Here is a 13,918-nt window from a genome sequence, read left to right as displayed (position 1 = left end):
CCCCGGAGGCCGTGGGTAACTATGAAAGATTTCCCCACTAAAACAAAAAAAAAGGCCTTAGTGCGGGACGGGGTAAAGGTGATTTTCATGTGATTAAAAATTAAACCTATAGTCCGACCTATAGTAGACTTTTCACTGTAACGATATCGCTATCTATGCGGGTGAAACCGCAGGGTATTGCTAGTAATAAATAAATGGCGTTTAAAATCCGTTAAAATCATTAATTTCTAAATGTACATAATACTCGCGTAAAATGAAACACTAGAAATTTTTATGTATATAACTTTACTATTGTATTACTGTATTACCATGGACTAATATGAGTGTATTAGTCTATGGTATTACTTAGTTTTGATACGTACTTAAAAATCACAATTATTATTATAACACGGTAATAATATAAAAGTTATTTCACAATTAACAAAAAACGACTCCTAATCATTTTGGCTTCAAAACCACTTTTTTACGTATCAAACTGAGAATCATAATATCTCCTACTAGTAGTAGTAGGATAGTCATTACTACTAGTAGTGGGGATGTAGGGGGGGTAGTAGAGTTGGGAGATGACGTCATAGGAGGGAGGGGGGGTGCGCGCCATGTTGAACAGGGCTTCCGGATCGCAGACGAATTTGTAAACGTAGCGTTCACCTGGAAATTAAAATGTTTTATTTATTCATATAAAGATATTTTAATAAGTTTTATAAATATACTAGCAATTAGCATTTAGCCCGCAGTTCTCGTTCCCGTGGGATTTTATGGATAATAGATAACTATCGTTAATCCAAATTACTATCTATGTGTGTGCCAAATTTCATGAACATCGGTTCATGAACAGCAGTTTTTGCGTTAAGGAGTAACAATTAACAAACAAGCAAACGTACAAACTTGCACATTTATAATATTTAGTCGGATAAGCATACCTACTAAATAAGACAATACAAACCTGCAACCTTCTGCATAATGCCCTTCTCATAGTAGTAGCGAAGCGATCGCGATAGTTTGTCGTAGTTCATCGCTGGTCGGTTCTTCTGAGCTCCCCAACGACGTGCTACCTGCCCGTGAATGTTATTTTTAATATGTATACCTACTTATTAGATAAATAATAATTGATACCAGTAAATATGGTTTAACAACCCAAAATGAAATGAAATAAAAATAAAAACTTTTGAAATACCTAGGTAGGAAACTACTCAAACCCTTTTTGCCAAAAATATCAATCTACTTATGTATCAACATTTATCGATCACGAGACGGGATTCGAACCCGCGTCTTCCGCCTTACAGGGGCGACATCTTAGGGGCGATTTTTCATAATCCCGTCTCGCGATCGATTTTCTATTCTTTAAAACTTTCTCATACACTCGACTAATATAAAACTCATTATCAAACAGAATATTTACGTCTTGAAGTCATATTGATTCCCCTTATCCATACCTCCTCAGGCTCGTGCAGTTTGAACTCCAGCCCGCGGCCGGTCCACGCCACGCAGCGCGCGCCCTCCGCCAGCAGGGACACTAGGAACTGCCAGAGCTGTAGGGCTCCGCGTCTGCCGCCTGGCGGATACGTTTAATTTTAACTTAAAGCTTAATATAAGTATTTAAACATTAAATATGCATTGAATATAACAAGTATATGTAACAAGTAAGTATATAGAACAAGTAGATTTAACACATTTTCACAATCATGTTGGTTATTCGTCTAACCATTTGCCACGTTATTCGCAAGAATGTGTAAACGTGATATGGTCAAATTCCAATCATTTATTTGTTACTGTGATTCTTTAAAACAATCTGTATTTGTGAAGTTAATAACTGTGTCTTTTTTACAGAATTAAACAGATGAATAATTCCTTTCTTCAAACTGTGTTTTTTTAAGTACAGATCAAACATTCGCATTTTTTAATATACACCCCAACATTAGGCTGCTCAAACTCCAATTAAGTAACTGTAAAAACTGATTTTCAAATAACAATTATTTATCTAAAGTTGTTTAAAACTAAATACTCGAGTTCCTTACCTTTGAATTGTGTGATGAGTTGTGGTTAACTATAAATATAAAGTCATTTATAAATATAATGAGCAAAGTCATGGGCGTAGCCACGGTGGGGCAGGGTGGGGCACTTGCCCCACCCTGGCTCTGACCTGGAAGGTACCTAACCAAATCTTAAAAACGTAATTATCTAGGTACTGACTACAAAACTAAATATCCGTTAAAAAATTCTCACTCGAAAGTTGTCAGGCGACACAAAAAAAATGCGATCTAAACAAAAAGCTTGCGCTTCTATGTTACATGATTTAAACCACTTTTGGTGCCAGAAAAAGTAGTACTGTTACCCCATTCAAAGCTGTTTTTATTTAGCCAAATTCGCACTAAATTTCCCATCCAATTTCACTTTTGTTTTAGGATAAGTTACTGACCATAAATGCACAAAATGCTGACAGATCCAGGTGGAGCTATGCTCGCAATCTTACATAAAAGTTTTTGGTCGATATCTCGGAAACTATCCATTTTAAGGCAAAAAATATTGGGAATTTTTTGTAGGTAGTAAAATTTTACATCTTTTATACCTTGTAAACTTTTTGTAAAACTTTCCGTTTACGATTTATGGCCTATTTAATGAGCCGGTTAATCATCTTTGGCAAGCAACTCTTTAAATATTGGATTAATCAATGAAATGCATAGGCATTAATATATTATACCTACATATGCATTAAGCGCGTCACACACGGTGAAGATACTATAATATTTTATCTTAAGATACTGTTATATTTAATATTACAGTATCTTAACGCATCCGGTATCAGCGTTCGGACCATCATTTTTCTATTTGTCATTGCGTACTAAGACTCCTGTAGAACCGCCATCCTGTTACAAATGACCCACAAAATTTCGCGTGATACCGGATGCGTTAAGATACTGTAATATTAAATATAACAGTATCTTAAGATAAAATATTATAGTATCTTCACCGTGTGTGACGCGCTTTATCCATTTATTAAGATAACTTTATTTGAAACTTTTTTTTTTCTAATGCTTTTTGAGTTATTTAACGTTTGGCGATAAAAAGTAAATTTCATTTCAATGTATGTTTCGTATATATTTCGTACAACTAAAATAATATTGAGTAGTTATTTTATATTCGGATGCAAGAATAAAATTAAGGAAAATAATTTAAAAAAGGTATTAAAAATTTTCTACAAGTAAAAAAAAAAATCATAAATTTTGCCGTTTCGGAAACGGTGAAAATCCACTTGCATTAGAAATTTCTTCTTCGTTTTTATTACATCCGTAAAAAAACTTTTGGTCTGGCACGTCACCCGCCGAGCGGCGGCATTTCTACATTATACGTGGAACAACTCAAAAAATATGGGCACTAGAATAAAAATTTCAAACGAAACTTGTAGAGAATAAAGAGACCTAAAAACTAAGTACCTACATACATGCATTTTATTCATTAATCCAATATTTTAACGATCAACCGGTTCATCAAATAGGCCATAAACCGTAAATAGTATGTTTTACAAAAATTTTACATGGTATAAAATATGCGAAATTTTACTCTCTACAAAAAAGTCTAAGCAACTTTTTCCCTATAGTGGATAGTTTTCGAGATATCGGTCAAAAACTATAGGATGGCGAGCAAAGCTCCACCTGGATCTGTCTGCATTTTTAACCGACTTCAAAAAAAAGGAGGAGGTTATCAATTCGGCCGGTATGTTTTTTTTTTTTTTTTTTTTTATGTATGTACACCGATTACTCCGTGGTTTCTGAACCGATTTACGTGATTCTTTTTTTGTTCGATGCGGGATGGTGTCGAATTGGTCCCATAAAAATTTTATTCGGATAGGCCCAGTAGTTTTTATTTTATGAGCATTTTTGTCTGTATTTGTAAATGTTGCAAGTGCATGTTTGAAGTCGGTTGTTTTTAACGCAGTTATTGACTTGTGTGTTTTTATGGTCAATAAGTGACCATTAACCTAAAACAAACATGAAATCGGAAGTGCAAGGTTTTGCTTTATTTACTGAGTTATTTAAAATGGTTTATTTTTCTATTTACATAGACCTATATTTTATGGTAAAAAGGAATCATATTATTGTATGTTAGACAGATAAACTATATAATATAGGAATGAAATTTGCAACATAAACGACTGTAGGTATCTTTTGTTTGTTTTGATTTATTCATTATTATTTCAGCTTGATACCGCCACGCGTTCTTGAAAAAAAATGTATTTTTAGATAGACAGACAGACGCACAACAAAGTCTGCCTGTCGGTTTGTCTGTCAACACACTTTTCCTCAGGAACGCGTAGAGTTATCAAGCTGAAATTTATATTCGATATACTCAAGTATGCGGTCTCTTAAAGCTGTGAAAAAATCAAACTTATAAGCCAACGCAATCAAAAGATGCAGCCATTTTATGCTGCAAATTATCGCAAAATTCGAAATTCGCAAGGGAATCAAAACCTACATTGTACAGTGTACTTCTCGTGAACACAGAGTCTTGAAATTTGGTTAAAAGCAATGTCTTATAGCACAGATAAAGGAAAAATTTCTAAAACATTCATTTTAGAGTTACAACATAATAAAAAGTAGGTTTGTTCGGAGCCCTCGGTGCGCGACTCCGACTCGCACTTGGCCGGTTTTTTTTTGCCCCACCCTGTGCCTTTGGCTAGCTACGCCCATGAGCAAAGTACCTACTTTTAATTTCATTGAACATACCAGAGTGCGTGGTGCTAACATGTTGGTGTGGGGAGGAAGCTTCAGCTCGGGAACTGCTGGCCTGGCAGAGAGAACTGCTCACTGGTTGTGGAAAGACGATCAAATTTATAAAATGAAGAGAAATATTATGTTTTAATGCTTTATTTATTTTTCAGTCATTTATTTAAATACACATGTTGTATAACATTCAAATGTTTTTAAATGAGAAATTTTTAAAGTACTTATTGAAAACGTCGATTACGAGCTGGTGGGATTCGAACTCGAGTTTTTCGTCAAAGTCACTGAGTTGGGTGTAAAAGTTAACTTGCTTCGTTATTATTTCTGTTATCGGTAATACGATGAGATGAGATGTCTGTTTTTCTACTTTAATTTCTAACTTGTTGTTCACCGTGTTATTTTCTACCTAGGTATTTAGTAGTGCTTCGGCAAGTAAAAAAATGCGTTTTTTAATTTATTGCTCTCTTATTTTATCTTTCGTGGAAAAATAAATATTTCTATGAAGTCTCACCAAGCCGGTCTCCCCACGGGTCAGCCGAACTGCTCACAGTCTCCTCTCGACTCTTGTTCTCTTCTTCTGCGTTTTTGCTGTACGAACTGCATCTACAATTGTTTATTTTTTAATTCTATGTACAGTCTCCTTAATTTTTATTTACATGTTAATAACACTACGGCAGTCCTCATGCATAACTGTATTTTCGAAAATAAATTATATAAAATAGCACTTTAATTCAAGAAAAATGCGCAAGACTCTTATTTATTTCTGAACGTAAATTAATATCAAATTGTCATTTAAAATTCATTTGCTTGTTAATGACATGTAAACATAAAAATGTGGGCTTCGCCCGCTATGTCTAAAACCTAATCATCATCATCACTATCACTACATAGTATAAAACAAAGTCGCTTTCCCTGTCCCTATGTCCCTATGTCCCTTTGTACGCTTAAATCTTTGAAACTACGCAACGGATTTTGATGCGGTTTTTTTTTTAGATAGAGTGATTCAAGAGGAAGGTTTATATGTATAATAAGATCCATTAAGTAGTGGAGAAGTACTGTTATTTTTGAGGTTTCTAATGTGATGTCGTAAAAAATTACATTTATTCCGCTTACATTGCAAACGCAGGCTGAACCCTACGAGTTTTATCAAAATAATGTACTAAGTATTATACACATTGAAAAGGTCTACAGAAAAGTCCGCGATGGTATATGTCTATCTCTTATGGATAACCCACAATAACTTTTTTTGTCATTTACTTTTTACGACAAATAATGGCTAATTTTCGAAGCGATTTTAACCAATACAGCATTAATCCTTAACCAATTAAATACCATGGATACATTGTTCATTTAATATAGATCTATATGGCCCTTTACACCGTATGATTTAAGTGAATATTTTCGAAGATATTACAGATTTAAAAATTGCAGGACGTAGCGTTTGCGGCCGCCCGGCTATGTATTTTATACCCGTGCGATGCCGGAGGCCGGAGCGGGCCGCTATATTTTTATACCTATACAACGTTCACAATTTTTCTGTAGTGTATTTAGTATCAGCATTGCACCCGTGCGAAGCCGGGGCGGGTCGCTAGTATATTATATACTAAAACCTTCCTCTTGAATCACTCTATCTATTAAAAAAAACCGCATCAAAATTCGTTGAGTAGTTTTAAAGATTTAAGCATACAAAGGGACATAGGGACAGAGAAAGCGACTTTGTTTTATACTATGTAGTGATGATGATGGATATAGTTTTGTACTAACCCCTTATTGCATGAATTATTAAGGAGATGAAATAAAAATTATTTTTTTGCAAAAAAGTGTTTATTAGACCTTACATTATGAGATTAAATTGAGAAAAAAAAATATTTACTTATATTATAGAAAATATGAGACGGCGCCATATATGGACTCGTATGCAGTGTTTGTTGTATTTTTTCTGTCATATATGGCTTCGTATGCAATTAGAAAAAAGTAACTAAATAATTAAATAAAAATATATTCCGGACTAATTTCACACACATGGTTGCTAAGCCCCAAACTAAACTTAGGCTTGTATCCTGAATGCTAAGTCAACTGATATACTACATATATTTTACATAAATCCTATCCTACTAATATTATAAATGCGAAAGTTTGTGAGGGTGGATGTATGTGTATGTGTTTGTTTGTTACTCTTTCACGCAAATACTACTGAACCGACTTTAATGAAATTTAGCACACATAATATAGAGGGTAACTTGGACTAACACATAGGATAGGTTTTATCCCGGAAATCCCACGGGAACGGGAACTATGCGGGGTTTTCTTTGAAAGAGCGGGCGAGGCCGCGGGCGAAATGTTAGTACTTTATATGGATACCTGAATAACACCCAGAATCACAGCCAAATTATACTTCGTGAAATTGCTTAAAACAATTACGTTTGTCATTAAAACATAAAAATAGGTACGTTATGTTTTTCACATAACGTGAAGGAACGAAATTGGAACAATATAGGCATAGCTGACGGGTGTTCTTCTTCCAAATTGGGTAATGACTAATCCCATCAGATCGTACAGAATCAAAGTGAAAATCTAGATGTCTTGCAGGAGTTTTTCGTAGCTTTTTTGCGGCAATTGGCGAGTCAGGAATCCTGCCCCCCTATGCAAGTGGCTTTCTGTTAGCGTAGCGTTAAATAGAATAGACTACGAATGTATGAGATTGACGTAAGCTGTAGATACGTTTATCTACAGCTTACGTCAATCTCATACATTCGTAGTCTATTCTATTTAACGCTACGCTAACAGAAAGCCACTTGCATAGGGGGGCTGAGGAGACTCGAGAGATGCCGATGTTCCTAAGTTTTTGAGAGACGACCACGTCTTTTGATAATAAGAGCTTTCCCTGACTTTCGCATTTGCTCTGAAACGGCTAATTAAAAATCATACAGTGGCATATAGCATGTGTCTGTATTTATTGATGATGATATGATATTTACATGCTTAGCAGTGAGATAAAAGTGTCCAGGATCGATACTGGAACAATCAGTGAAAGTATCCTTGAATGCATACCAAGCCACATATGACATAATATATTTTGGACGGAATGCATACGAAGCCAAATATGACAGATTTGGAAAAGTTCAAGAAAAACATGATTAAAACAAAAAAACAACCAAACCTAATGTTTTACCTTATTTTAGAAAGACTAAAGAATGAAGCAATATTTTTTTCCATGGCTTTACTCACCTTTTTGATATTGAAATCTTAATTTGAAAATCACGGTTTTTTCCGCGCACCCAAACCGTCGCACGCGCTAGACTAAATCTCTAATATATCTGATGGATATTATTTACACTGTATAAATTAATTACATTCCAATTCTCGATGAAATGCTGTTTAAGATGTAAGGTAGTTTTTTTAGATATTGTTTATGGTTAGCCTATAAAAAATTCATGAACTTCGTCGTCCATATATGGCTTTGTATGCGGTAAGGGGCTAAACAACTAAACTCACAATCACACTAAAAACTATCGAAAGCAAAACTTTACATACGCGTGTTTTCTAAAAAAGTAATTTGAACATTACTGCCACGAAATAGGGTGTTTATTTCGATGAATGATTTTACATATAGTTCCGATATTTTGGAACCTTTTTAATACGCGATTGTGAGTCTAGTTGTTTATCCTACTAATAGTATAAATGCGAAAGTTTGTGAGGATGTGTGTGTGTGTGTGTTTGTTACTCTTTCACGCAAATACTAATGAACGGATTACAATGAAATTTAGCACACATAGAGGGTAACTTGGATTTACACATAGGATAGGTTTTATCCCGGAAATCCCACGGGAACGGGAATTATGCGGGTTTTCCTTTGAAAATGCGGGCGAAGCCGCGGGCGGTAATCTAGTAACTTTATAGTACTAATTAATTACCTGTGCAGTTGATATTGATCTCTGTAGTCGTGATACTCTCGCGTGTCTTCACTCTCTCCTTTGCATCTGAATTAAATATTAGTTTATTTAAGAGAAAAACATTGATAAATATTTTTTGAACATGAAATAAGGTTCGAATTTATTTAAAATCAATAGATGTTATGGATTGGTGAGAGAAAAACATCTCAGTGTCATTTTTATAGATTAATATTCAATATATAGTCCAGTTAATTTAAATAATATCACTTAGGGGTAAAGTCACCAGTAGTTGACCATGTACCTGTAGTTGACCGCTAATGCACATAAACCGTTATAATAAGAATTCACGGCAATTTTAAAAACTCATTCGTTAATAAGTAGTTAGTGCTGCTATCTGGTCAAATAGGCGCGTAAATTGCGCATCCATATCTGTCAAATATAGTAAATGGTGGTCAGTTGTTTGTTGAGTGACGGACCATTAAATCAATAAATTCGTTTTTGTAATAATATTCGTAGAGATTGAAAAAGTTTGAAGCTGAATACTAGGAACTTTGTCACCTTGTTGACGGTAAGTGTTTTTCGTTTTTTATTCGTTTATGGTTTATTTAAATGACAGGGTAATTAAAATTTAAAGATTTGTTGACAAAATTGAGATGTGGGGGTGGTCCAATACTGATTCCGTTTGACTGCAATTTTCTAGTAATTGACCATGGTGGTCCATTACCGAATTACCGTTTGACTATGATTTTCTAGTAATTGACCATGGTGGTCAACTTTTGATTATGTTCTGTATCTTTTAAATATACTGCATATAATAATTAATTAAAATAAACTATTTTATTTACTTTAACAATAGATTGATTTTCTTTAGTTAGTTAGTTAGTTTTGTTTATGGTACGAATTTATGGCTATGATCTATTACTGAAACCAATTTTTATCTTGTAGATGCCTGGGAAAAGGGGCGCATTCCTAAATTATACTGAAGCTGCAATGCTTGTAGCAGTGAACGATGTTCGTCTTCATAAAACACCAATACGAACAGCTGCAAAAAAGTTCGGTGTACCAAGTATACCGCTTACAAATAAAGTAAAAGGGAAGTCACCGATGGAACGAAAAATGGGTCCGACATCCATCCTTACACCAGAAGAGGAGCATAAAATATGCGACTGGGTGCAAAAAATGGCAAATAAAAAAAACCGGCCAAGTGCGAGTCGGACTCGCGCACCGAGGGTTCCGTACATTGCTGTTTCTTTTGATTGCGTTGACATAGAAGTTTGATTTTGTTACAGCTTAAAGGTATTATAGACCTGAGTATTTGGTATGAATTTCAATTTAATACCTCTACGCGTTTATGAGGAAATGTGTAGTAAGTTTAAAATTATTAAAAAAAATATATATTATGTGATGTAACTAAAAATTTATGGTTTTCGTAATTTTTCCTTTATCTATGCTATAAGACGTTGCTTCGTACCAAATTTAAAGATTCTGAGTTCACGGGAAGCACCCTGTAGGTTTTGATTCCCTTGCAAGTGTCGAAAATTTGCGGCATAAACGGCTGTATCTTTTGATTGCGTTGGCTTAGAAGTTTGATTTTTTCACAGCTTCAAGGGACAGTAGACCTGAGTAATTGATATAAATTTCAGCTTCATACCTCCACGCGTTCCTGAGAAAAAGGGTCTTGACAGACGGACGGACGGACGGACGGACGGACGGACAGACGGACAACAAAGTGATCCTATAAGGGTTCCGTTTTTTCCTTTTGAGGTACGGAACCCTAAAAATGGCATAAAGATGTGCTCGACTATCCCTGGGATGCAGTAGTTGCTCACATAGAGGTTCCCAAGAAGACCAGTTCTACGAGAAATGTATATGATGTTCCAGAGATACATTCCTTGATATGATAAATTTGGCAAAAAGTTTGACGTTTACGCTTTGTGTTTGACAGTGTCCTTTTGTTTTATAACCATCTTTCGGATCTTTTAGAATCTTGTTTTTATTTAAATTATAGGCTTAAAAAGGCCTAATTATTATTATATTTCAAATAAAACGTTATCTTTTCATCTTATTGCTTCTTATTTAACAAATAACCCAATTAAAATTGTAGCATCTGAGTGGTCATCTACTGATGCAAAATATGGTCATCTTCTAGTTTTTAGATGGTCAACTACTAAATTTCTAATATAAGAACATTTTTAATTTTTTTTAAGTTTATTCGACCATTGTACGTGGTGAAATGCTTGTTCATATGTTAAAACACATTTCACAGGGTTTCCAAAAAAATAAACTTACTGAATACATATGATAATTAAAGTCAAACATTTAAAAAGAATATTCTGTCTCCTTAAGTGGTCATCTACTGATGCTTTTACCTTAGATTAATTTGATCATTTTCGTTACTATTAAATATTTAAAATTTCAAACGAGTTTTGAATTATATCAACGATCTATTTCAGTGATTCTATTTATTTGAAATTTCCTGTGTTACAATTTAATTTTTTTAAATAGTTTATACTCACTGCGTCTGTGACGGTTCGATGTGTGTGTGTCTGTGTGTGTACAGCGGCTGCGTGTGTGCGTGCACGTGCAGCGCGTGCGTGTGTGCGTCGTATCCTGTCTCTCGCCGGGGCGTTCCGGGGTCTCTGGGAATTAATAATAAGAACGAATAGAGTAAGATCCCAGAGCCGTAAGAAACATCTTCTTTCTAAAGCATATAAGTTTCGGTTCACGGTCTCTAGTGTGCTTTTTAATACCTGAATGTTTCTGGAGCTCTACCGGACACCTGCGCCACCTGAGCCAAAACTTAAAAAAGCTGTGTGTCACGTGTGTGTGTCGAATGTCACGTGTGTCGAATGTCACGTGTTGTGTCACGTGTGTCGAATGTCACGTTTTGTGTTACGTGTGTGTTATTACTACACTTTATATTTAGGTTTATTTTGGAGCAATTCTTTATTTAAACAATAACAACAACAAGTCGTTCTGGAAAACAGCATTGCAAAATTTTTCAAAGTTATAATTCCACATTCTGTGCTGTATTTCTCAATTTACGTTTTATTTCTACTTATTTTTTAGATTTAAATAATTAAAAAACAAAAATGATACCTGTGCTGGTATTGCAGTCCCCAGGGGAGAGGGAAGGGAGGCTGCGACATGGCGGCTCATTTCAATGCATGATGCTTGCTGAGCTGTGGACAAAAAACTTATTTATCAGCATTGTTATAAACACAAACCTCATATTTATTATAAACATTTGTTACAAAGCTGAAACTATTTACGCTCGCAATCTAACCTAAGTACTATAAACAACCAGAATAATATTTAATTTATTTTAAAATTACCACCGATTCGGAAAGCAGTATATATGGAGAAGAACCGGCAAGAAACTCAATAGTTGCTCTTTTAAAATCATGTCAGTATTACAATTTCTTATTAGACAATCGGATTTATTGAAAACTATTTGCTTCTAATAATTTTTGAGCGTGATTGTGAGTTTCATTGTTTATTGTACGTCAAAGATTGTGAGCGAAAATCTTGCTCACAACTTTGTTAAAATGTTGTCGCTCCTCTTTTTTATCAAGTAACATCACGAAATCTTGTAAGAATATATTGTGTGTTACCGTTTTACGCTAAAACCAATGAACGGATTTAAATGATACTTAGCAGTGGTGTAGCTTCTGTACCACTTAACAGAATGCCAAATAATCTATATATATATATATATATATATATATATATATATATATATATATATATATATATTATGGTTTTGAAAAAACTTTTCTACTCGAGCTGTAGCTCGGTTTATTATTTTTATTCCTAACTCCCGCCCTGAGACCCTCAAGGAAGAGGAGGTTCGGAATCTCTATTTATAAATACTGTGTTTCCTAGCACCTTGCTTATGATAGTGACTGAATGTATTGCCGCTTGTTTTTGCAATATTTGTATGTTGATGTTCGCGTCTAATTTATCTAAGTACTTATTTATACTCTTAGCAACGATTCCAGTTGCTCCTATCACTACTGGTATAATCTCTGCAGAAGTATTCCATAGCCGGGCTATTTCATTTTTAAGAGGATGGTATTTGCTTAATTTCTCTATTTCTTTTGGTCCTATATTATAATCTGATGGTACTGTTATGTCTATTAAATATGTTTTATTATCTGTTTTATTTATATATATAATGTCCGGTCTATTGTGTACTATTGTTTGATCTGTTTGTATTGGAATTTCCCACATTATCTTCGCGGTCATATTTTCTTTCACCTGAGGTAGTGTCAAGTGTTCTAGCCACCACTGTTTAGAAACTTCTATATTGTGTTTTTTTGCTAGCGCCCAAAATATATATTGTACTAAATTATTGTGTCTCTTTGTATAATAAGTTCCAGCTAATTTTTCGCATCCCGATATTATGTGTTGCACTGTTTCGTCTTTCACTATACATAATCGACATTTACCATCTACTGCTTTCTTTAATATATCTCTTTCATGCTGTCTCGTAACCACCGCTTGATCTTGAATAGAAAATATGGATGATTCTAAAGATGGGGATACTTTCTGTTTATTGAGCCATCTAAATGATTGATTTTTATCTATATTCTCCTTGTCTAAAACTGATCTATAAAACTGGCCGTGCAATGGTTTTGCTTTTATTTTTGTAATTCTGGTCCTAATTATTGCTTCTTTTAATTGTTTGTCTCTGTAAATTTCAAACTGATTTAATCCTATTTCCGTTAAGTTAATATGCGTTTCCTTAACTATTGAGTATTTTTCTTTGGTTTTGTCATGATTAAATATAGCTTTGATAATACGATCGGTTTCATTTTCAAGATAATTTTTATATTTAATTATTTGGGTCTTATGCAGAGTTTCTAGACATGTTAATCCTCTACCTCCGTGTTCTAGTGGTAAATAGAGTCTTTCAACTTCAGCTTTCTGTTGTTGTGCTTTTTTCATGGCTAGAATTTTTCTCGTTTTCACGTCTATTTTTCTTAAGTCCGATGTTTTATAATTAATGACTCCGAAAGTGTAAAGTAAAACAGGTACCGCGTATATATTTATGGCTTTGAGTAAGTTTCTTGAATTTAATTGTGAAGACGTTAGGGATTTGACTCGTCGAAAATATTCATGTTGTATTTGTAATCTAATTGTATGATGATCTATTTTTCCTGCTTCATTAATTCCTAAGTATTTGTAGTTTTCATCTGCCTGTAAATGTTTAAATTCTTCTCCGCTCAATAACAAGTGTCCATTTCCATAATGTTCCGTTTTTCTCCCAGCTACCATATGAAGAATATTGCATTTATTGAGTCC

General features: G+C 34.3%; 1 protein-coding gene across 1 annotated transcript in view; it reads right to left on the bottom strand.

Annotated features, from left to right (window-relative positions):
- Positions 1-345: 345 nt before the first annotated feature.
- LOC149475300 (uncharacterized) overlaps positions 346-13,918 on the bottom strand; it is a 44,164-nt gene continuing 30,591 nt past the window's right edge. The window contains exons 2-9 of the mRNA XM_089713679.1: positions 11,711-11,793; positions 11,128-11,250; positions 8,633-8,698; positions 5,230-5,321; positions 4,722-4,802; positions 1,434-1,552; positions 944-1,052; positions 346-648 (exon numbers count right to left, since the gene is read on the bottom strand). Coding sequence (XP_089569805.1) covers positions 464-648; positions 944-1,052; positions 1,434-1,552; positions 4,722-4,802; positions 5,230-5,321; positions 8,633-8,698; positions 11,128-11,250; positions 11,711-11,760 — 825 coding nt within the window. The 5' untranslated portion in view covers positions 11,761-11,793 and the 3' untranslated portion in view covers positions 346-463. The remainder of the gene's footprint in view (positions 649-943; positions 1,053-1,433; positions 1,553-4,721; positions 4,803-5,229; positions 5,322-8,632; positions 8,699-11,127; positions 11,251-11,710; positions 11,794-13,918) is intronic.

The sequence above is a fragment of the Colias philodice genome, chromosome 31 (assembly GCF_061535455.1).
Source record: "Colias philodice isolate Cphi_HAF_F1 chromosome 31, ilColPhil1 Martin Lab GWU primary, whole genome shotgun sequence".
Classification (NCBI taxonomy): domain Eukaryota; kingdom Metazoa; phylum Arthropoda; class Insecta; order Lepidoptera; family Pieridae; genus Colias; species Colias philodice.
This window is presented reverse-complemented; position numbering and strand designations above follow the sequence as displayed.